Here is a 26,346-nt window from a genome sequence, read left to right as displayed (position 1 = left end):
GTCAGGCACATTTCTAAAAATTTCTAAAACGTTTGGTTTTAGGTCCATAAGACCTTGCAGTATTTCTTGTCAGATGGGAAAAATGATTTTATGACTAACTGCAGTTTGGCTCATAATGTCATAACTTTACATTTGTCCAGCCATGTACAGAGAAAGTACAATTACAGATATTCAATAGAGCCTTCACTACAGCTAGCACTTACTTTTCTTGCTCTATGCAAGTTTTACTTCAAAAAGCACTAAACCAGCATTCTTAAATCCTCAATGCATACAACTGGCAATTAGAAATTATTTAAGAAGCCTATTTACAGTCTGCAGCCAAGGTATAAAATATTTGCAAAGATCGTTGCATTCAGATATCGGGTAGTTTGAGACTACCTGGTCATGTCATCAAATAATCAACAATCGATACATCAAAGATGATAGAGAATACCTTTGTAGTGGACAGGAAATAGCAGAAGAGGAGTAAAATCTTACCTGTTTTTTCTTTTTTTTTTTTTTTCTCTAAAATAATATATCCAGCAATCCGTTACTAATGGGTTAAGTCTCTTCTCTCCAAAGATAAGGGAGCAGTTCAGGCTGTCACTTCAGGATCTCTGGACGGTAAGTCACACCAAATCAGCTTCCCACCAGATAATTACACAGATCTAGAGGGCTTCTAATAAATCAAACTCAACTATTATGCATAACTTAAAATCAATCTCTTCATTTTTCCCAGCAACTTAAATCTCAAAATTTTGCATTTAATTTTAAATATGATAGTTTGGGTCCGGATTGGTGGATATGTTACTTCAAGAGAAAATAAGTTAGCATGTAAGAAGTTTAATTTCTCCAGTGTACCCATACCCACCATTATTAATGGGCAGTAATGACCAGTGACTTTAGTAGACAGGATATAAAATATCTAGCAATACAGGTATCTTCTATTAAATTAAAAATAATCAAATCTCCTTTTTAGAATATTCAATGTGTAATTTTTCCAATAATAAATCCAATAGTAATATCTCAGACATCTGAATAAACCTTCTTATTGTCTTATCTTCTGACTGTCCAGACAGAATGCCTTTACATTTTCTATCTGCATCTGCAATGCTCTAATGGATAGAAGATATTCTGCCAAAAGAATAATTGATATAAATTCCAAATGAGTTCTGAAGCTGCTTGGCTGTTTTCTAGGTTTCAACAAATGTTACTCTATTGAGAATCATATGAAGTGCACTCATCTCTTAATGAATTCTGGAAGTTACAGAGAATAAAATGAGCACCAAATCTCATTTTTATCATTACTTTTTTATTTTTTAAAAAACAAAGGATAAAAGCCTCTGATAAATCTGTACACTGTCATTCATTGTTATGGGAAATATTTAGCACACATGAGCAAACCCTGCATGACCCATCTCAAACATTAAGAGCATACTCACTGGAACCACTATGTGAAAGCAGCTGGCGGCATACCAAATGCAATCTTGTATTTGAAGAGAACTTTTACATGCAGGTTTTTTTGCAGAAAATCATCCTCAGTTTTGAGTCAACTCTGCTTTATCATTTGTCCTTTCATTTTAGCTAAGGCCTTGTATTTGGTCAACTGCATTACATGTAAGAGTTTATTTTGGTATGGCTTCAGGTAACTTTCAATGCCTTCTGTGGCAACAAGGCATAGCAAATAGTGCTTCAAATCTTTCTAAAGTATCAGAAATCATGCTGAAAAATGCAGGGTATCACACCATATTAACTACTCAATTATTTATTATTCATAACAGGCAAGTTTAAGACAATAAAAATACTTAAGTGGAAGAAGAAGAAGAAATTCTTGCTCAACTGGCCAAAGATCAGTTATCTGCATCAGTTTTCTAACTCAACAGATTATAGGCGGATGAAACTAGAGGAATATGTTCTGAAACCCTGAAAGTTTTCAGCTGTGGAACTCTAGAAAGGACCACTACTACATGCTGATGACACTCCACAATGTTCATCAGTTTCTAAAAAGCTACAAAACTTAATTTCTATAAGAGAACTAGGAAAGAATAACAGAAGTTTTATAACTCTCAGCTCTACATGTAAGATCATACACAAACACACTAAGTCTTCAGACAATTGTACGCTCTAAAAAAACCCATATTAAATCAATGCCTGCAACGGCAAAAAAGCTGAAGGGATAGCTAGAACCTACTGCTATAAAGAAAGGGAAAACTTCCAACAGCACAAGAGCAATGAACTCTAGGTGCTAAGAGGAGAAGCAAAACTTCAAAAACACCTAACTGCAAGCCAAAGAAAGTTGAGTACACTCTCAGACAAGAAACACATTCTGGAAGACCTATTTTCTCCCCTCTTGAAAACGAAAACAAACTTAAGAAACAGTGCTTAAAAAAGTATGACAAGAAAAGCAAATTGCTTTGCAGGAATAATATTTGACTACAGACCGAGAACTGGCTCTCAAGGGACTTTTTCCCCCCTGTTTTTGGGGGGATTGCTGGGTGCACTAGGAAAAGGTATTTTCTGAATAAAACAAATTTAGTGATGATGGCCTCAAAAAAAAAAGTCCTTTTGTGCTACACAAAGCCCAAGGCCATCAGTATTAAAGACTTAAGAGAAGGGAGGGCACAAGTGGGAGGGTAATCTGACAATAGCTAATGAGGTCCAAAATTCTGGTCGAGGTCTAGAGTGTCATTTTTCCCCTTAGTTTAATAGACGAGTCAGTTACAAAATGTCTGAACTCACACTACTAGAAAACAGACTCACATAGAAAGAGAGCTAATGTATCAATGGGCTCAGAAATAAGTATTCATAAACAAATTTACCTTTTCTGTGACACAGAATATCAACACTGAAGGGGACACTAAATCACACAAACAGAAAGCACAGGAAAAACTTGTGAGCATACGAAACAATTGCCTTCATAATTTAGAAGTGAGTTCATTCCAGTGACAAATGAACTACAGTTACAAAACTTAATTTACCTGTGTGAAAAGGGCAGGTATACCCACAAGGACCTTTTAACTGGTATGCACAGTTGTTTGTAATCAAAGGGCTTCACATGCTTCTTAAAAATACAGTATTAAACCCAAAATGGGCAACTACATAAAATGAATCCATCTACAAGCAGAAGGGAGACAGGACAGGGACACATCCTTCAGAGTAATTCTCTTGCAAAAGAGCTTTATGTCTCAGACAGTCCCTTACTGACTTTCAATTTAATAAAATATCTTTGCCCCTTATTTTGAATAGAGATATATAAGAATATAGAAACCTCCTGTATATTTAGTAATCTCTTCTCTACATTAAACAATTCCAGCTTTTTTGTACCTTTTCAAAAGTGTATTTTCCATGCTCCTGATTGCCACTTTCCTAGCTAATATTCTTTGCCTTTTTCAAAAATATCCTGAACAGAAGGGAAGGTCTCAAAGCTCCCAGGACCAGATTAAAAAAATACAGAGATAAAAACAGAGAGATCTGAAGACAGTAGGAAGAAATGCTGAAGTGACACGCATCGAGCCATGATGTTAAAGTACTGCAGTCCCAGCCTGTGATGTATCCTTTCCCTTATTATGATCTGAAAGTGCAGAAAGTGAGCTGATAAAATAAGCACGTTTAACACAAGATGCTTACTCTTAGACATAACGGTTCGCAATTTTAGAGCTCTGTCTAGTCCGAAAAAACTGGGATACCAGCTTTTGCTGACTTTGCTAGGTAACTCTAGCACTCAAAAGCACCAGAGGTACTTCTGAGATATGCCCTCCTCTTTCAAAGCCACTGTCTCTACAATTGAACTCATAACCACTTCTCATCTATTCTTTCACAGGTTAAGCTTCCATCCTTTATGACAATATTATACCTGAAGAGTCACATCTTTTGACAGCTTGCCTACTGACTTCAAAGTTGCGGCATGGTAAATACTTAATCTGAACAGAGCAATACTCCAGTAACAGACATTTAAATAGCAATTAAGAATTAGCAGAGAATCATTATCAACTCTGAGTCAGACCAAAATAAGCCTACAAACTACCCTACTGGAGGACTTCAAACAAAAGCCTGCCATTATATTTTAAGGCACATTAAATATTTAATTCAAGGATGAGACAAGGGACAAGTTTCTGATGACTCATTTTTTAATTTGATTCAGGGATTACCATTTAAGATAAGACCAGTTACTGCAACAATCAATTTCTCAAATTTTCAGGGATCTATGATCCTTATGCTATGCTTCTAAGAGCATGCTAACCTTATGCCTTTGAACAAAGGGTATGATAACCTGAAGAACAAGTTTTCCCTTGCCACTCGCTCTCTCAGTCACAATAAACTATGCAGTTTAGAATGGAAAAAAGAGAAAAGTATTTGGTATGGAAAAATATAGTTTAATCTTCATTGAAAAAGAAAAAACGTTTTTCACCTGCACAGCAGGATTTTACTCTCTAGGCTTTAAGCGTAGTTTTGTTTTCTGTCATAACTACAGTTATAAGCTGTGCAGAAGAAGCAAGTCCTGGAATAGGTGACTGTAACAAAAAAATATGTTTCCAGTAATAACACTGTCTTAAAATAAAAAAGCAGAACATATTACCCAGGGTGGGGGGAGGAAAGGAATGTGGAGAAACAGTGACTAAAATTTTTTTTTGGGGGGGGGGAGGGGGAGGAGGGAGGGGGAGGGCAGGTGGGGAAGAGAAAGAAGAGGTGGATGAAATGCTACCTAAATTTAAGAAAAACCCTAATTGATTTTCAAATCCTATATGGAAGGAGAACTTCAGTCTGAAGTAGCGTGGGTGGGACTTACCATCAAGTGATCCAGGACTGACAGCTATGAACTGCCCCAACTGTATCCATAAGAGCATGAAGCAACTCATTAATAACGGATTGGTGGATATGGGAATGATAAACACTACTATACCTAGAATTGCAGGTACAGATTAGGGGGGGAGAAAGAAAGAGAAAGTTAGAAAATACTATGCAGGAAATACAGTCAGCTCAGTGGTCCTGCATTCCTGACTTCCTTATTATTTTCAGAGAGGTTAATCAATCATAAATAGTCATTGACTATGTTTCAACTGAACTCTGTTTAACAGAAACGGCTTTTATCTAAGCACAGAGTGTGCACCATCAGGTATGATCCAGACATTAATGTGGAAGTGTAAAGAATGAGGCAAAATATCTCATTGTTACAGTGCAAACAGTTCAACTGGAAAATGCACACAAAAACTGAACTTCAGACAGGATTACTCAGTTTTAGACTCCTCTACCACTTATAGGCTAAAAGGAACAGGGAGAAGCAATAATAGTACCTTCAGCTGTTTTCCTAAGAGAATAGGATCTTTGGGCACTACTGCTGCAAGACCAAAGCTCAGCTCACTTGATATTTCTAGGAGAATCTCCTGTATCAGCATTACGATTATTACATTCCATCAGGGGAAAAAAAAAAAAAAAAGCTATCATTCTCAAAAATAAGGATGACACATTTTACAATGAACCTTACCTTGAAAGGTTTGTCCCCACTGTGTGTCAGCATATGCCTCTGCAACCAACTTTGACTTGTTGAAGGTGTATTATATACTTTGCAACCTTTCCACAAGCAAACAAATACCTAATAAAGTAAAAATGTGATTAGTTTAAAGGTAACTCTAAACAACAGTAAAAAATTGTTCAAAATCAGGTTAAAGAAGCCTGTTACTACCATACAAAGCAGTTCAAAGAATTGTGAGACAACAATAATTTATTTTTAAACACACTTCTCATATCTCATCAGGGAAAATAACAGCCACAAGTATTCAAAAAAGCAGGTTGCTGGTACAAAATATCAAAATCTAAATGCTCCTCCAGATAAACATACTCCAGGATCCACTGTAGATACACTGGAAAATAAACTCTTTAATCGCTAGGTATTTAGACAGAAAAATTAAAAGTGACAAATTTACACTTCCTAGATAGCAATGACAGAAAGGAAGAAAGGATTTAATCTCATAACCAAGTAATAATTATATTCTTTCAAGATGACAAAGGTCAACCTTTTCCATATATCTAAACATCTATATTTTAAAAGATTTGTATTAGAGAAAACTGGACACTCAAAATTAGTACCTTATGCTCATATCCTGATGAAGAAAGTCACAATTTTATTATGGGATTAAAAATCTGGTTGGTTTGTTTGTTTTATATGATTCCAGTGTACAGATCAGTCACATGCACAATAGTGCATGAAGGGAGTAGAACTTACACATGCTGCTTTTCTCTCCTCTCATATTGTCTATCTATAACCTAGAAAACAAAAAAGGCTCAATGAACTGTGCTTTCATTAGAATTTCCTCAGCAGGTCTGTGTGCGAAGAAACCTAATATATAACCCTAGTATCTACAGCAGAATACAGTTTCCAGAGTTGTTCAAAATAGAGGATTTCAGAACTACAGGAAACTAAATGGATTCAAGTTTTTTCTCTTTCAGAAATTAAAAAATTTGAACTTTCAAAAGATAGTATTTTCAAAACAGAAGAGCAGCCACCGGCATGCTATGTACTTGCTAGGTTGCACAGAGTTACCCCAGCTTACTGATGAAGAGCTGGAAACCCGGCATGCCTGTCCAGCTGATCCAGATTCATTGGGCCATGAAGTCCAGCTCCCAGGCCTTTTGGTGTTTGCTGCTGCTCAGCGTTGCAATTCCTCACCCACCAGCAGCCACAGAACTGGAGATTTGGAGGTTCCTGGCCCTCCAACAGTGCTCTTATCTTTCCAAGGTTTTAATCATCAACTATAGACTGCAGAGCACTCAGTAAAGGAGAACTACTATGAAATAACAAATTACAGAAATGTAGTCCCCTCAAAATCAAAAAACAAGCACTTTTACATCAGAAGTCCAGGTAAGGCTCCCTGGGAAATCTTGACTAATGACTGAACCCAAAATATTTCTGACAGAATTTTTTTTTTTTTTTTTTTAAGTAAAACTATTTTGTCAAAAAATTTCCTGGGCTTTTCATGGAGCTCTCTGGTTTGCTATAGAACTATTATCTCAGTATTAGCTTGAAAAAAATATATACATTTTACCATACAAGGATGCTTATCTCATTGTTTTTAAGTTCTCAAAAAGTAGTTACTAATACTACTCTTCTTCAGATTTATAGTTATTGTAGATGAGTACTATCTCAAATCCAGCCAAAAACACAATTTCTAACTCCACTTAAACACCTCGCCAGTAGGTGGCAGACAAGTCCTTGAAACAAAACAGCCAGTGTCAACATCCTTCCCAAGTATCATTTTAGAGAACTTTTTTTAAAATAAATAAATAAATCAATAAATCAACCTTAGCAGGACAGATAAAAGACGTGCAAATTGAATGCAAAGGTCAGATGCTTGGTGCTTCCAGTAACCTTCTCCTTCAGAAAGATAACTGCAGTCTAACATCTTATAAACAAAAATTTCTTCCAATCATGTCATATGTAATGTAAGTGAATAAAAAAAAAAAAAAAAATCACACCCACACCTGAAAAATTGTATAGTCCTTTTCTAAGGACTCAAAAGGAGACAACGATGGGATACCACAGGCGTTACAAGAGATGCATTTATGCAAAAGTCCACAGGATACTGATACACCTCATCTACTTAATTCTTTCATCCATGATCAAATAGTATTTTTAGAAATCATTGAAAAGAACCACACAAATTTATCTCACTGATAGTTACTGGCTGGATAATTCTGCCTGCGGAAAAAAAAAGTCATCAAATGCCAAGCTGGAAGTTCCATCATACTAAAAAACATTACCTAATATAATACAACCACTGAGTCATGCCCATCTCAGTGACAAAATGACACAATAAGTTAAAGTTATGCAAATCTGTATTTTGTTTAAATTTCTTACGCACGTCAGATAAAAGTTAGTTGTCTAATATTCCATTTCTAAGGAAGTGGTGGGACAAAGAGTCAAAGATAATGACTACTCTAGGCTAAAATTTGACGTTACCTCTCCAAGAAATGAAAGGGATGCAACGTATGACACTGTACGCCCATTATGAAGCTGATAGATTGCTTGTGTTTGATGTAAAGCTAGTTTACTTTAAAATATTCTAGGCATCAAAGGAAGTTTGGGAGGCTTTCATGGGGAGATTGTTTTTGTTTTTAAGGAAAATACAAAGTTGAAATTACATTACTGGGAACTGTTTTGAAACATCAAAATTTTGAGACCAACAAAAACTGCATCGTTTGACTTGGGATTAGATTAAAACTGAAATGTATACATCATTATTCATATTTCAAAAAAAAAAAAAAGCCTAAAAGCAATGTATGCTGAAGATATGACTTCCAAACATCAGCAGAACTGCAAGCAGCTGTTTCAGTTTGAACTCCCAAGATAACCAGTCTTACATCTGCCCTATTTTATGTATGTATATACACACATTTTATCCTTAATACGATTCCATTTGTGAATATTATCAAGATGTGACTTTTCCTCAATTTACATGCAGTTACATGTATGCAAATGATTTTAAGGAAATGAATGCCAACTATAAACACTTAAAGACACACCAACAACTTCAGGATGCTGAGAGATTAGCACCTCTATCAGAGCTTCAAATGACTTATTAAGAAGAGTTTATCATGTGTCTAAAGTCAGCCATTCAGTCAAAAAACACATGACACCAAATCAAGTGGACAGTGTAAAACAACAGCTGAATGCCTAACGCCAGGCTGCTGAAGGCCTACTCCTAGTTACCACTAAATACAGAGCTGATACTTTAAAACATAAAATTTGCCTCTCTCATTGAAGAATGGAGTGCTGGGAACAAAGGAAGCAGGAAAGAAGATAAAAAAGTAATACCAACCCCTCCTCGCTGACCATCCACATGTATGGAGCGAATGTGATCTGCCAAATCTGGGCTGGAGCTGAAGCAAGCATGGCAGTGGTCCCAACAACAGTTATAAGCAATGCTTTTTGTAGAGGAGGCAGGAACTCCTTGTCCATTCATCATAACTGGAGTTGAACGCCCACTGGAAATTGTGCTGTCTACATCCATAATAGTGCTGCTTATGCTGTAGGATAAAAAGAGAAAGTTGGTATTTGTTGCACAATTTCTGTTTCAGATGTATTCAGACATGTTGAAAAGATGATTTAATGGAAACGTAGCATTGTTTACACTGGTTCATCACCTAAACTATAATAAATTTATAGTAAGGAAGTAGTCATCATAATTCTACAGTATAACTTATTGCAGATGCTACCAAGGAAAGGGAGAGCTGGAAAATTTTCCCAGTCACTGACTTGCCAGAAGATTAATTCTCCTGTGATTAACAGTTATTTTCAAACTGCATCAAGCAGCCATTCATTATTTTCATTCTCCAGAAATGCAAAAAAAAAAAAAAAAAGCATGTTGTGTCAGATCAGAGACATATCTAGCCCAGCATCCACCATTAATGCTAGATCCTTAAAAAGGACACAGAAGAGAAGTTTTACAAAAGGTTTAAGGCATTCCCACACTTACTTTTAGCTCCAGCAGTGTTTCTGTGGCTTGTACAGTCTAAACTAACACGTTTAGGGGATGTGGGACTTGTTTTGGTTGGGGGAGGGGGTGTGCACATGTGTGTGCGCGTATGTTTTTACTGGGGAGGGGGGGTGTTTTGTGGGTTTTTTTTGTTTTTTGTTTTTTTTTTTTAAAGTTTCCAGAGAGGTCAGCCATTTTTTGTCAGCAGTTCTGCTCTGTATCTTGGCTTAAGCTAAATATCAAACTGCGCACCCCCACTCCCCCCAAAAAAGTACAAGTGTAGAGATGACTGCAAGTTGTCCCTGAATCAACACGTCACGCAGTCGCTGACATACCTTTCTTTCCATACGTTTGTTCACAGCCTTTTAGAATCCTAAAATTATTTTGTTCCATCAAGTCACAGAAAAGTTTATTTTGGAAAGGACCTCAGGAGGTCAGTAGGTCCAATCCCCTGCTCAAACAGGGCCTACTCAAATCAGATTGGTCATGGTCTGGTCCAGCTGAGTTTTTAATGGATGTTTTTAAGGGACGGAGATTCTGCTGCCTCTCTGAACAATTTTTCTACTGTCCAATTAATATTTTCTCTGTGGAGGAAAAGAAAAATCCCAACATCTCATCAAAATTGCTGGTATTGAAATTTTTGCCTATTGCCTCTTGTCCTTACCAGCTGTACACTTGAGAAGATGCTGGCTCCTCCTTTTCTATGCTCCCCATCTGGTCACTTAAACCAGCAATAACTCTACCTTTCTTTTCCTAAAACCGAAGAAACTCAACTCACTCAGCCTCTATCACGTGCTTAAGCTTTCTAACCATCTTGGAGGCCCTCCACTGGATTTTCTCCAGTGTGTTAGTATCTGGGATGAGCCTCAAACTGGGCACAGTAATCCAGATGCAAGTGCACAGAGGGGAAGAATCACTTCTACTCACTTGAAAGCTATACCTTTGCTAATGTAGTCCCGTATGTAGTAGCAATTTTTAAATAGCTGTCTTTAAATATTATTCTGAGTAAAGTGCAAGTAACATCCAATGAAGTTATTTTAAAGAAACAGAAATAATAATTTCTCATTCACTTCCACATAATATTTATGATTTTATAGACTTGAATCACATCCCTTTTCTCCCCAAGCCTCTTGTTTATTTTCTGTGCCAAAGCATTCTGCTTTCACAAGTATGGGTGCTGTTCCATCTTTCTGACCACAACTGAAATCTTTTTACATATCTGTTCTTGTCCTGCTAGTTTGAGATGGATGAAACAAGAACTGCATTATTATTCAAAATGTGGTATCATTAGCATGTGTTCTCATTTGTTCTCAAAGACTTTGCTACCAGTTTCTCACGTTACCTGCATCTTTTTTAATCACTATTGAGCCAGCAATTTTTTCTGTGACATCTATGATGATTTTCAGATCTCTTTGTTTATTTGCCTTGTTTAGATTTTTTTTTCCTCACCCACCATCTGCATTCCTCTGTATTTGTCAATGGCAAATTTCATGGCTTAGCCACAGTAACAGATTCCCTTTGCAATACTTTGCATGTTAAGCTTTAGTTTTAACTACTCTGAGTAATTTAGCATCATCAGCAAACTCTGATCTGAAAAAGGGACAGATAAAGGTAAGGTAACATTTATGAAAATATCATATTCCAAGAAGAGATCCCTTAGAAATCCCCTGATCAACTTGTCTCCTCCTGTTATTAAAACTGAGCAATTATTCTTAGGCTTTTGTTTTCAAAATTAACCCCCCAAAAAATCTTTTTCCTTAAAACATTCTAGTTTTAGAGCCCTTGACAACAGGATTTTACTTTAATTAAAATACATCAGTTCAGGCTTCTTAAATGTGATGTAAAATACCATACCCTATTTTTAATATTTCAAAAAAAAAAAAAAAAAAAACTAGTAACTTGCAAGGCATGACTTCTCCCTGCAAAAAGCTGTAACAGCTCTTTCCTGATATGTAAAGTTTTTCTGTGTGCCCGCTATTTTTATTTTCTTCCCTTCCTATATTCCCGAACATTACACCTCTTTCTATCATCCTTCTTCTCCCCTCCCCACCTTTTTCCCCTCCAAAAAGTAACTTCCGTTCCTTTCTTGTCATGTAAATTCACCATCTGTGACTACCAAATAAAGCAAAGGTGGCCAACAGAAGCATACAGATCTGGCTTTGAATCTGTTCAATACTGCTTACTTTCCCAAAGAGATTGTTTCACTTGTTCAGCAGAAACTTCCCAAAATTGCAGCTAGCACTGAGCTGAAGCTACCAGTCCCAATAGTGTTAACAGCCACTAGCTGCAAACTAGTCATAAGAGTAGTTTTAGGATCCCTCTAGAAAACTGGCATAGCTTTAAGTGTAAAATGCGTTGCAAGCAATCCCAATTTTTCCACGAAGCCAGGTCCACAATAGATTGACATCCCTTCCTTCTCAGCTGATGCTTAAACCAAAAATTATTCCCGAAAGTGACATCCTTAAAATTGTGTTATGAAAGCAAACTTAACCAACAGGATGAAAAAGGGGATTTGAAGAAATAATTTAATCTGACCCCACATACCAGAGTTCTAGAGTTATTGAAATACAGATTGCCCAAAATCATTGTTAAGGAGAAGTTTCAAATATATGCGAGATGGCACACAGCCTGACCACTTGTGTTGAATATGGTAACATTATGCAGATCAGTAGTTCCTACAGGAAGTTGCTTAACCAAGGATGGCAAAGCGCTGCAAATATACTACTCATACAATAGCTGCCTCAGATCACTTCAAACGGATAAATAACCCTAACTTTCTCACAGTTGAGAAGTACCAAAAATAAGGAGTTTTTTTAACTAGGAACTCAAACTTTCAAGCAATTTACAGCCAGTCCATGTTTCTATATCCACTGACAGCATTGGTACCAGTTTCAAAAATCCCACAGAAGGACATAAGTCAACTTTCAAATAAGGAGCGGTATAGATCTGGAGACCGTAAGTACAGAATAAGAGTGGGTTTTGAGTGTACTTATCTCAAGATCGCCCTTCTTTTACGGCCTGGTCTTAAGTGAGAAGACAACTAGAATACATAGCCCAGTAGGAGTTTTGTGAAGGGCATGCATGTGCGGTTTCTTCAGTTCACAAGCATGAAATCTGACTAATTTCTCTAAACTCAGTTGAAAAAAAAAAAACCCTAAAATTAATCAACCTGTAGCAGTATGAAATAAACCCTCCTATGCAAACGCAACATAGCCTCATCACTTTAGGGTACAAAGTCGCAGGCCACTAATTTTTACAGCCTAAGAAACACAGGTAGTCAGACATTCTATACGCACTAGACCACTTGCAGAGAACAGTCATCCAGGAAAGAAGTAAGGGCTGTGAAGACAATCCCTGTAAGACCAAAAGCATCTTTCCTCTATACCATAATGTTGTATACAGCTCAAGCACGTACATGTTTTCTCTGCCAGTATTCCAAACCCCGGAAAAGGATCAGGAAACCTTTTGGAGAAAAACCTATAGTATATATGGCATGAGAGAAGACAAAGGCAGTGATTTCGAAGGTCACTTTCCATTGAGCCGCGATTTAAAGATGAAAGACGATGATAAGTTTTATAATCAGAGCTGTGAAGACTTAATTGCAACACTGTTTTTGTTAGACCTACTGATTTACCCACTCTTTTTGTTCTTTGGGATTTCAAAAAGTGCATGAGGCAGGATATGCATGGAAGATGTTTCCACATATTCCATCATGTTTTTTAGTCCACTTCAGTGTTTTCCTGACCAAGAGAATGGAAGTAAGTCAATCCAGTCCTGTTTGGACTGCTAAAACAGTGTCCGCTTATCTTTCACCTCTGAATGGGACTTTTTAAATCAAATTTGAGTCGGTATTTACTTGGGATGATCCAAGAGAAGGAAAAGGTCCTTAACAAAGTAAAGGTAATAATGGAAAGTGAATCATTCTGCTTTTCTTTTGCTTTCTCATCTGAAATCCACAAAGGCTGTGAGTCAGAAACTAATAATAAGTATCAAAGGAGAGCAAACAGAACAAAGTAAGGAAAATGAACATTCTGGAAAACTACCGATAACAAAATAAAGATACTAAAACAATTTTTTTTAGCTAAATAAGTTAAACAGTTTTTCTTCCTTAAAAAAAGGGAGGGAGGGAGGGAGGGAGGGAGGGAGGGAGGGAGGGAAAAAAAGAAAAAAAGACTTTTCCCCAGCACAGAGATCTGTTTAAATCTTGACTGCCACAATCAAGGCAGAATGACACTAGTCGAACTTAAGCGCTTGTGGTATTCCCCTATTGCCAGTGACAGACAGGTCTGGTTTTGCTCCCAAGCTGTACGCAGGCTACAGTTCCATTGTAATGGATCTATAGACCATAGCCTGATGAAGAACATTAGACATTTGAGTTTCAGAGAGTTCAACTCAGGGGTCATCCCAAACAATACAGCATCAAAAACAGTCACTGCTGGAGAGAGCCTGCATACACAATAGCTATTTTTAAGAACCACCATTCAAAAGACTGACTAATTACTAAAATTTAAAACTGTTACAGCAAGCACAACATAAACTTCAAGCTTATACTATCCCCGTTTTCATCCTAATGCAAGTACCAGAATCAGCCTGAAGCAAAAATCACAGCGCTAGAGACAAGAATCAAGGACACAAATCTTTAAAATACCTTACTAAACACGCACCTCATTTTACCAAGTCTTCAAACACTGGCAAACAATGCCTTCCAAATGTAGCAAGGTAGAACTGGAAACACAGAATCTTCTCAGAAGAGTCAGATCTCCCCCCCTCCCCCCCCCCCATAACTTTTCCTCTGCTAAGATGAACAGCTTTGAAACGGTACTGACATTTAAAGTCTGTTCATCAGGCAATACAATTAACGTAAGCTTAAATAGTGGAATCATTACCTCAAAAGCACTATCTGAGGTATTATTTTTACATTCTACCCAAAGCTAAAATAATAAAACTTAATAATCAGGAGGAATACGATTTTTTTTTTTTAATCACCTTCATTCATGTTAAAGGTTAGCATCTGCACAACCTGTATGTGCATGTGAACTAAATTTATCTAGCTGGATGAATCCAGTCCAAATAGTATTTTAAAATAATCTTAAAACTGATAAACATCAGTGATAAAAGCTGAGAAGTCACTAATAATTATAAGCCATTATTTTCACTTGATAAAGAACAAAAGTTCTTCAAGCATTTTCAATCCTGGATTCTTCTCCTCCTTTAAAGATCTGAAAAACATTAAGTCACTGTTGGAGTCATGCACATATTAAAATGTTCTTTAAGAATAAAAAACCCTCCTCCAAATTCTTTCCAATTAAAAATGCACAATTTTCAAACCACGTAACTTACCACATGCATGTTTGGACACTAATTGTTGTATACAGTTAAATGTAAATGAAAATATAATACACCCATGATTTAATACTTTAAAGAAAACGGTGCATTGCATATCATTCCTGACATACACTTAGCTCTCCATGGGGATTGATTTCCCCTCTCCTTCAAGTAATCCCTTCCATTCAATTTAATGAATGAGATGCCTACCTCAAAATCTTTTTTCTTTTCATAACTGCAGATAGTAGGAGTCTAGAAGGGATGTTAACAAAAACAAAGCATGCAGGAAAAGTGTGATTTCTTTTTAACTTTCCAGGAACCTCCATTAGCAACCGTCCACTGAAAGTAATAGTACAGCCATGCACCAAACACACACCCATACAAAAGCCCAGTCAATTTACTACTGTATTTTTAATGTCTGCTAAACATACTCCCTCCAGACTTTAACTGAAGTAACCTTCCCTCAGGCAAATGCAGACCTAACAGATGGGCCTTACACCATGCCCTTGAGGGTCAGCAAGCACTAGTTCAGTCTGATCAACAGGAGCTCATTTCAGAGTTGCAGTACCTCCACTGAGAATGCTTAGCTTCCAGTCCCCAGATGTTCAGTAGGTAGGCAAAAGACTCAGCTGATTTCAGCTAACACCAAGGGAAATGATTTTGACAGATCCTACAATAAATAACCTCATCTTGTAACTCAACAAATTAAAAACCAACAGAGATTTCAGGGAACATACACTGCCTGGTTGCTAAAATCAGCACTGAGTAGCCACGAAGCTGCAAACTAAATACACTAAATGCAATAGAAAAATCTTCAAAAATAGTTTCATATGAAGTACACAGTGATATCAAGTCATAAAGCATCAAATCCATGGAAGATTGCCTCCGACTAAATGAAAGGCATAATTAACATTCAAGAACCCAAATATGATGAACCTCATTGAAAGTGCATGAATATTTTAATGATTAAAAAACCTATCAATTTCTTTAGTTTTTACTAGCCCATGAAACAAAAATCCCAATGATTCAATTATAGGTGCCTAGTAAAAACAAAAAAAATTGCAAAGAGGATGGGAAGGACAAGCCCAGTGATTTGCTCAGTAACTTACGTGGGTAATTCGTTATTTTCATTTTACTAGGAAAAGTCAACAATCAAGACATTTAAACTTCATAAGTTTCCCCTTTATTCTATTCCTTTCCAAGGTGAGAAGCAGAACTCTTCATCTTACGATGCTTAAGAATTATCAAGTCTGACATCCCATCTATCCTAGGAAATAAATCACGATTTTTTTTTTTTTTGGGGGGGGGGGGGGTAAAATCTCCATCCCTTGCAAACGTGGGAGAGGCTACACATCCTCCAAGAAGCATCATCTGATCTACTACTTTACGTTCCACTCACAAAAAAGAACTGCAGACCAAAGTTATTAAGAACTGAAGTAGGACTAACACTCTTTAACAGCTAACAATTTCAACGGTACAACTGAACTTACTACAACTGACCTTGATACAATTGAACCTGATACTAGAAATTGCTAAATCAGGTCCTAGAGGAAAGCAGAGGAAGAACAAATTCATATTTTGTGTTAAACCACTGGCCTTCAATAAATATTAAGCAAGTGTTAATGCCAACATCTTTACGATGTTACTATCAGAACATCAACAGGGTACCAATATAAAATAAAATGCAGTGCTCAAAGCAACTATTCACAGTTGCCCAAGCAGATTTTAACTTATCTCTGCCTTATGCCTTCCAAATAATTATGAGGCCAATTTAAAAATGAGATTAAAACAGATCTGAAGAAAAATGAAGAGCTCACAAAAAACAAGCCATCACTATGAGCCAGCAACAGAGTAGAAAAGTTTAATACTTGTCTGATCTTTCTTGTTCCACTCCCTCCATTTGGTCAAAGTGGTGTTTTATAACGTACTGTTTCTACATTGGTAATACATATACTTCTACTCTTAAATTTCCATGATTATCAATTTAATTCCCCAAATCAGAAACATGTGTGCCACAAGACAGAGTTTCCCTTATTTTAACATGTGCAGTCTGATTCCAGCATAGAAGCGCCATAACGCTTTAGTTTCTTTTCACTTAACCAGCAAACAATCCAGAGAGCATCTTCACAGCAGACAGAAAATAACTTTGGTTACCAGAATTTCTAATTAGCTTTTTGATGAGTTTCCTAGGAAAACCATTTGGTTTTAATTTAATAGGTTGTATCCAAAAATCAGGCAATGACTCAGATAATCATCAGCTTCTGAACTCAGAAAAAACAAGACACAAGAATGCCTAGATCCAAACAATAACCCAGAACCACGTAAAGTAAAATCCACCACTACGTTCTGAAGGCTGTATCTTCTATTCACATCCACTCTTGCAGCTCCTCATACAGCCCACTGATACCCAACAACACAACTGACCCCATGGCTCTTCAAAGGCAAGGGAATAAAAACAGTATAAGGAAAAATTGCAGATGTCGACAAAGTTGCTTTGTGAGTAAACAAAATGAGGAAGGAACTAAACCAGCTACTAAAAGCCATGTTATAAAAAAAGTTAAAAGAGGGATTAAAAAAAGGAAAATAGGAGTGCAAGCTTGGTGTTTTAGCATTTTCTGGAAATGCTTTCAGGCCCCCAATATCTTTAAACAGGTAAAAACGATGTTGACTAGGACAACTTACGGAGAAAGAAAAAAGATTATGATGTCCAGAACTGCACAAGTTAAGAGCATCAATTCTCTTAGAAGCACTTCTGCTTCTGAATCACATTTAGTTGGCGTTTTTTGGAAATCCCAACTATGCCTTTTTTATTAAGTTATTCTAACAAAAGCTTCCTGAAACGAACAAGACTCAATAAATTTTCAGAAAACAATCTTAAAAACAAGCCTGCAAAACTCCTTGTTGAAAATCTATACAGTTACACAATTACTAAGAAATCAACATAAGGGAAAAAAATCAAGGAAATCAGGGAGAGAGAGCGTCATACAGCGTGACAAGTGATAACATTAAAGACTTGTTTAAAAATTTCTTTTGAGGTAACAGCTTATTTTAGAATAAAGCTATTTCTAGATTAGGTAGAAATACTTTGAAAAAGGAACAACGTTACAAACATTTCAGTTTGACAATATATAAAGTGGTAGGAGTTATAAAAGGTCTTGAGAGAGAAATCAAAGGAACTTAAAATTAACAAACATGCACAGGAAACAAAACAAGACTGAGAAAGTGTGTTCTGAATCACCACCTCTCTGTAGCTCTTTCCACTCTCCTGAATTACCTATTTGATTATTTAGGTTGTTAGCCCTAGAATGGTTGATTTTGTGTTATATAAATCTGTGAGCCCAAGTTATCACGTGATTTGTAGCACACAGAGGAATCAATAATACGATAAAGAAACTTAGAATGCCAAAATATTAGAAGAACAGCGAGTTAAACGTGCATGCCTTATGATATGACAGCAAAAAAGACTACAGATGCAAAAGCATTACGCAAATCAAGAAACTGTTAAGTGTCTCTGCCTTCAAGATACAAATAACACTGACTTTCATTTCTGGAAACAACATTATCTTCAACTTTATTATCTCCTTGGAAAGCTATGGAATAGCAACAAGTGGCTCATAATTTTAAATCTTTGCTGATAAAGCAGTGTCCTTTCCAAATACAGCTTAACTGAGGCACAAAATCATGCTTTCTATAGCTGAAGAACTGCCAGCATTTTAAATTTTTAGTTTGTTCTCCATTCTGAGAATCATAATCACCTTGAAGTCTAGTCAGCAATGGCAGTCAAAAACATTCAGGCGCAACGTCAAGTAAATTCTGCCAAGTGTTAACATTGCTGTCCCGTGCTCCCATCCCCAAGACATGCTCCCCCCAATATTAAATACGAAACTCGAAAAGTGAACAGAAAAAGATACAAAAGAGACTATACACAAAGGAGACCCAAAAAAAGCTTAAATTTCAGTTACTGACATGTTAGGTTTGACTTCAGAAATAGAGAAAAGAAACACAGACAGGATAGCATTCTATGAAGTAGCAACTTTGCCTGTTCATACTCCAGTGAACAGTTGATAATTCGAGTATTAACAAGCCATCAAAGGCAGCAAAACAAGCAATGTAAAACTACACTAAAGGACTCAATTAGTAATATAAAGGTCATAATTAAGGTCTGATTCCCATTCTGCTAAACACTGTATTAACTACTTCTTGCATAAATTGTCCAATGTACAGCTTTATACACAAGTCAGACTAAGGAAATCTACTAAAGACATTCCAAAACTAGTTTTATTTCAAAAGAAAAAGATGTGATTTTTCTATTTATTGTGCATATAATGAAAATATTTTCTCTGAACCTTTAAGATCATTTACATTTGAAATCTTTCTTACACTTACTAGCATGCATCTAAGTTATGATTACAGCACAATAAACTAATATCAAAATCAGGACTTAGTTAGCATTTGCCCTGTAAAATTGCAGCTATTACAAAATGCTATGTTGAACAATGTTAAGATTAACAGTAAGTGGCGGTTATGTTGCATCCTTATATAGGTAAAGTATATTTCATAAAGGATACTAACATTATATGTGCCAGTAATCTTGTTTTAAGTCTCTAAACTCAAATATCTTAGGTTCTTTCTATTCAGTGACACTTCAAGCTATTCGCATAACAGCAATCTTATATTATGCATGATGACAACATTTGATACATTTTCAAGACTATCAAATTAAATCTTCTGCTTTTATACCAAATATCTTAGCGTATGCCTTAAGTAGCCCTCTATTAAAGAAAAATATCCATTAAACTTCAGCAACCAGAAGTTTAGGAAAAGATTATTTAAGATCTTAAATTCTATTATAATGAGAACTGTATAGAGAGGAAAATTAGACACAGAAAAACAAATTCCAGGTCACTATTTTTTGCATTTTACCACCATGAAAGGAGGAGAACAAAAACAAAAAAACAAAACAAAAAAACACACACCCATCAATATTTTGAGGTAGAGGCTGTGCATTTATTTTCTTGACAATTTAAAGTTTTAATTTTTCGTTCTGTAAAATGACACCTTAAAAACTGTAAACGCTATCTCAATACACAATGCAAAACCATGATAAATAGCGAGCATAATAAGAAATATTCCTTATTTGATCTTCTAAACCAAATTTATTTGAACATACTCATATTCTAAACATGAAAAACTCTGGACACCAGGCATACAAAGCTTTAAAAAGGTCCTAGTCACACAGATGACAAAACAAAACAAAAAAAGTTTAATTATCTTCAACAATCTTCCAAAACTACCAATTTTGTTTTTTGGCAAGTCATGCCACCATTTTTTTTAAAAAGCAACCAGAAGACTGGAAGAAACTCATTATTCACACAAAGAAGTTCATTACTCTCTTCTGTTCTCCTTCCCAATGCACAAGTTAGCTGGAGATTACATGCCCACTCCCACCTATTTCAAGGATTCCCTGCAATTACTTAGCTCCTTTATGACAGGGACTGATTTTCCACTTCCCTCATTTCCTATCATGCCAAAAGGTTTCTGTGTATATCTCATTTTTCCCACTTGCCAGAAACCCCTATTCCCATCTCAAGCGCTCCATCTGTTTGTTCGCTTCTATGCCATATCCCTGCTTTCTCCCCAATAACAGATTGTTCTATGACTTCCTCGGCACAGTAGGTTCCACGCATACTGCTGTCTTCCACATTAGCTCTGCATATTGCCCATTCTCCCACCATACTATCCTACTATCCCACTGGAGAGTACTTCAACCACACACACAGATGTGTAGGCTTGAGTAAGAAGAGTGGCTACAGGAGAATGTTTTAATTGCAAAAAAGTTAGTTTGATCTGTGAGCAACTCCAGAAATGCATGCTGTTACATCTTTGCCAAACGGATTTTAAGGCTCCATATAACCTCCACTTCAACTTAAACAGAAAGTGAAAAAAATTAAGTGCAGTTCTTTTCACTAATGCCTAGGAAATTCCCTGAAATTGCCCACCAATCATAACTCTCATACAACAGTTACCAGACTTAATGGCATCATGAACTTAGACTGCACAAATACCTATGTGGATGCCAACAAGTAGTATTATTTTTATGTTGTTTCTCTCGTATATTGCGTAGGAAAATATTTTTCTCAAATTCCAGAAACTATATTTAAATATTACTGCAATAACCGTAACAGCTCACAAGACCAACCTACTTCATCTAGTTCACAAAAAGACCTCATGTTGGCCACTCAGTTATACTAAGCAACTTCTTCAGTAATAAAGACATTAGCTTTACAAAATGTCTAGCCTATTTTATCTTCCCATTAAAAGCTATTTTCTTCAGTGCCAGGAATGCCTGAACACAACCATTACGTAAGGATTTTATTTTGCAACTTGAAAGCAAAAAATAGTAACAATAACTGCAGTCAGAAACATGTAATATAATTTTCAGCAGAATGTTGGTATCCCAGGTAATCCTCTATGTGGCCAGCTTCCCACTGTGACGCATCAATATTACACACACACTAAAAAAAAAAAAAAATTTAACGACATAACCACCTTGTCACAAGCGCTAATGAATGATGTTCACTTCCTGGATAGGAACAAGTGAGACTATGCAGCAAAAGAGGCCCGAAGAACTTTATCATGTGGTCATATAGATACATGATACACAGATATTAGAATCACATGCCCTCCTGATCATATTTCAGATTTACTCTTCTGCCCTCATAACTGCCATAATTCATGTGTCACTGTCAAGTCAGTCTGGAAAATTATTCATTTTTAAAACTACAAGTTTAAAAACAAGATCAAATAAGGATAACATTTAGACCTCTAAAGAACTGAGATTTTTTTTTTAAAATCAACATACATATAAAAGGCTAAGGAGGCCTTCCTTTTAAATGAGATCAAATAAAAATAAGCCTAGATTCTGGATTTTTCAAGTTTAAGACTCTTACCATTGGATCTGTTAGTTTCATTCTGTCTCATTTCATTCTATAAAACAAACAAACCTGACAAAATTTTAAGCATAAAAAGGTCTCTTATTGAAAAACTTCAAGATTGCTAACAGTTTTCAAGACTGAGTGAAGAACTGCTAACCGATTACAGAGGGACAGAATAAACACCCTTTCTAGAAACAGTTTACAAGTCTAATATGGTTTATAATAGTCAAAATTTTCCTTTAGTATTACTTTCAGACTAGTTTTCTTAGAAAGTGAGGTTTGTGCTATCATATTGTCAGCCCCTCCTAATAATTTTGATTCTGTTGATAAATTTCAATAAAGTGAAAAAGGCTCAAAAAAAAATCCACAAATTTTAAGTTTCATAGAAATTGTCCACTGTATGGAAAAGACGGACGTAAACCAGTGCTGCACCTGAAGGAAAGATTACAACACAGTCCAACAACTACCTGTTATGTTTAGCCTACCAATTAGTCAATCAGCACTTACGTACTAGTTGGCAAAATTACTCATGCATACCTCCAACTGAAACATATTTTGCAGTACTTCTTGCCCAGTCAGTGAGAAGAAGGAGCAAAGAATGAAGTGCTAGAGAACGGTAAAGATGACACAAGAAAGAGGGACCAAGGTAACTTCTAGGAAAGGGTACAAAGATGCAAGACAAATTCACAAGTGTGTGGCAGAACCCTCATTAGCTGTACTACTGAGGAAATAAATCATTTCTTCTGAAATATTTTATTACAATTGTAATGTCTGTCGTTGTTCTCTAAATCATGAGATCTAACAACAAGATCTAATAACAAGACTATTTTAATTTAAATATACTTCCATAATAAATTTATTCTTAAATAATATTTAAATGAGTCACTTAACACTTAAAAAGTTTCTAAATAAATACTGTAGTTCAGCAATAATGCACCACTGAGCTGCTGATACACCTTCACTGCATTCAGATCAGCTATTTTTACTCAGATCCATGCATCTGCTTAACTCTAGCTTGTACTAAGCTTTAGTACAAGAGGCTAAAATCAATTACTGTGTTTAGTATTAACTGAACCATTACTTTTGCTTTTAGAAGCACCTCAAATGCTTCTCAGTACTGTAGTAAAATAAGCTGCTCCAGAGAACTGCAGAAAAGCTTATCTATCCTTTCAGCACATGCCTGAGGTTTGGGAAAAGCAGAAAAAAAACCATCAGTCACATGGCTTTGTCCTTGTCCTAAACGAAGATCTGGAGAGTTACTAGACCTAATTTTGGCCTATTATTCTTGAGCTAGCTGACCTGGGCAGGAAAAGAGTCATGCCAACTTTAGCACAGTAGTAAAAATTTAGCACAATTCCCAGGAAAAAGCTTAGCCGTTAACAGTCATCTAAGTCAAACACTGTTAAGTCTGCATTTTGATCTTAGGAAAAAAAAATTATTATTTCTGCTTTTTCATTATTTTTATTTTGAAATTGGTCTGATCTGTAATCACTCTACAGTTATTACGCTGACCAGTGACCACTAATACTAAGCTGAAAATGCCATCTTGTTATCCTACTACCAGCTTGGATTTTGCTTTTTAGGTTTTTTTTTTTTTTGGTGGTGGTGGGGATTTATTTGTTTAAACAAAGTATAAAATCTATCTGCATGGAAACAGCTGGTTAAAATTCACCCTAAATTTCAGGGCATCATTTTTTGATATTATGTTTGTTTCTTTTATTGTTGTCAATACTTACAAATTTCCTATAGTAATGCCCCCAAACATCTTTTTTTTTTTTTATTAACACATACCCTCAAAATCCATTCAAAATATCAGTATTAACAGTAGATGAACAGTAGTTAAAAAATTTTCTGCTGAATAGGAAAAACTTGCGAATGACCCAAACACATGTAGTATATTTTTATATTTCATACCATCTCACTCAAAAATCACATGGATAATTCATTGATAATTGCAGAACATGATAAAAGCATGCACAGAGAAAAAGGAATTTGATCACTTATGGAATTCAGGCCCTCTCACCACACCCTCTTATTTATTCAAATTTTCTAAAGAGGAAGCACAAAAAAGAAATCCCAAGCCTGAGGGCACGACGTGAATGTTACCAAACCTGCCTACAGCAGTCTTAACAGGAGAATCTTTACCAACTATACCCTTCTACTAGTTTCCCTTTGCTTAATCCTGGGACTATACAAGTCAAGCATGCTGGTTCAGTTTTTCTTTCTTTCTCTTCCCTCCCCCAGGTAATCATACTATGCAGTACACGGAGACAAGCATCGGCCAAGTTGTTTAGGACTACAGAGGCAGAACTTCAGAAGTTCTATTCAGGACACAATTAGTCAAAGATCATGAAACACCATTAAATATACTATTTCATATAACACTTAACAGATAAATTTAATATCACTTAACAGATAAAATATCATTCTCTATTAGTCACAGATTTTATACTTTAATACAAAGATGCCCAAATGAATGAATGGTTAAATCTTTAAGGATTTTATTATTTAATCATAAACCTGTACGTCCCTTTATAAGTCTAAACTATCCCCAGCTCTTCCCTAGTACTTCACCATCCTACCTTTCATGTTCTTCAGCTTTTCTGCACATCCCCTACCTTCTACAACACTCTGCTTATCTGGCTGACCCTTTAAAAGGCACATGCTATTTTCTGACTCACTGCCAGGGAACAGCAGTCATTTGGATCAGTAGGTCAAGCAAGTAACTTGTTGGGCTACATGTAGCAAAAATAATAAGGCAGTCTACCAGGCTGCAGCAAGGAGTGCACCTAAAGTGAAATTTTCCATCATTAGGAATAACAAATGGCATTCTTAGTAGTATTGCTCTTTACCTGTCCAATTCAACTAACAGGCTTGGAAATTACAGTGAAGTGTCTGTGAACTACAGTGCCTTCCTGGCATCCCCATGTTTTCCGCCTAGAAGCTCAAGACAAAACTTTACGAAGATTGAAAAGAAGGTACAGTCCTTATTTAAACAGCTGAATACAAAGGATTCACTCCTGCAAGTGAATCTGTACCAATGGTATTGCAAAGGAGCAACAAAGAGGTATACACATAGATATAACTATGTCACTACAGCAAGAGAAACACAAAAACAATGATAGAGAAAGAAAGTAGGACACTGGCTTTAGAGTGCACAAGCAAGACATAACATCAACTCTACCACCAGAAAACCCCGTGCAACTCATTTCTGTTATTTTCTAAACTCATAATTGGTCTGGACTCGGGACAGATTAGGATCAGATTTAGATTAGGCGAAAACTAAGAAAAGATTATCTTAAAACTCCACTACGTATCTGCTGTTTTTTCCAGAAGCCTACTCCCGTATTTATGTGATTTCATGTAAAATCTCAGCTTTCACACACACAAAAAAAGCTTTCTAATCTTGCACAGTATGGAGAAAAGAAAACGTGGCCCCAGTGAACCCTAAAGTCTCAAAAGTCAGATGGAAACCAAAGAACTGAATTTTTTTCCTCTGTAGTCTGAAGACTTTCAGGCCAATTACATGGTTTTGGGGAACTGACTCACAGGGGTTCTCTTTAGTTGTTTTTAATAACTGAGGCTAGATCTACTGACGCCACACTTTTGAAATACGGGTACTTGTATAGGTATACGGAATTCAGTCTAATGTATTCGGAAAATACGTATCTGGACCAAGACACACAATTCTTCACACTTTAACAATGAACTTGTCTTAAGAAAAAGTTTGTTTGATTTAAATCAGATTGTAGTTTTTACTTAACTGTAATTCTAACAGGGAAATGAGATACTTTTTTTAGGCCAAACTGAGATGAAAAATAGCACACTAGCTTCTTAAACTGTTTGAAAGGACAAACCAGAAAAGAGACCTACACTATTTTAAGTATCCTATCTTCAGCTTAAGCAACCTATCTTCAGCTTGTCAACTAAACCATAGCACATACATCTGAAAAAGCCACTAGATAAACCACAGTCTTTAGAAGTACTTGACATAATAGACTAGACAATACCTGAAAGGTAGAATTCAATCACGTGCAAGAATTTGTGCCTTTCCACAAGAATTAAGCTAAAGTCTCAGTACAAGAAAGATGATCCAAACCCCAAATAATCTTCACATTCATTGCTACAGAGATAACTTTTACATTTGATTATTACGCCACGCTTAATACTGTGCAGGCTTATTTCTTGTGCGTGCTTAATACTGAAAGACTAGCTACCTTTTTATTTTGGAAAAGCTATTTTTTCCCCCTTGCGCTTGAAAAGATTGACATTCTGTTCGTTCGTAGCACGGAGAGGCTCACACGGGCGCAGGCAGAACAAGCCCACAAAACACTTCCTACCCTTAAGCTTTAGGGCATCCCGCCTGCCCTTCAATGCAGGACACAACCTCAGCATCTTCCAAAGAGAAAACACCAGCTTCCAAGGGAAATAACAGCCAACCACTACCGCCTAAGCACACGTTACTCCGTGCTGCTCGTAACCCAGCGGGGCACTTGCGGCGGTTATCAGCGAGGCACCTACCCAAGTGAGTGACTTCTGCAGCAGCTCGGCGGCTCCCTCGCAAGCGCGCACGCCCCGGGTCGGCGGGGCAGAAGCGGCAGAAGCCCCCGAGGGCCCCCGCAGGCCGGCAGGGCCCG

At 36.5% G+C, this 26,346-nt stretch overlaps 1 protein-coding gene across 2 annotated transcripts in view; it reads right to left on the bottom strand.

The window, feature by feature from the left end:
- AEBP2 (AE binding protein 2) overlaps positions 1 to 26,346 on the bottom strand; it is a 50,803-nt gene that overhangs the window by 23,451 nt on the left and 1,006 nt on the right. For both annotated transcript variants that reach the window (XM_068948581.1, XM_068948587.1), the window contains exons 2-3: positions 8,793 to 9,000; positions 5,462 to 5,569 (exon numbers count right to left, since the gene is read on the bottom strand). In XM_068948581.1, the coding sequence (XP_068804682.1) occupies positions 5,462 to 5,569; positions 8,793 to 9,000 (316 nt within the window). The remainder of the gene's footprint in view (positions 1 to 5,461; positions 5,570 to 8,792; positions 9,001 to 26,346) is intronic.

This window comes from Struthio camelus, chromosome 1, assembly GCF_040807025.1.
Source record: "Struthio camelus isolate bStrCam1 chromosome 1, bStrCam1.hap1, whole genome shotgun sequence".
Taxonomy (NCBI): Eukaryota; Metazoa; Chordata; class Aves; order Struthioniformes; family Struthionidae; genus Struthio; species Struthio camelus.
The sequence above is the reverse complement of the archived record's forward strand: the minus strand, read 5'-3'. Positions and strand labels throughout refer to the sequence as shown.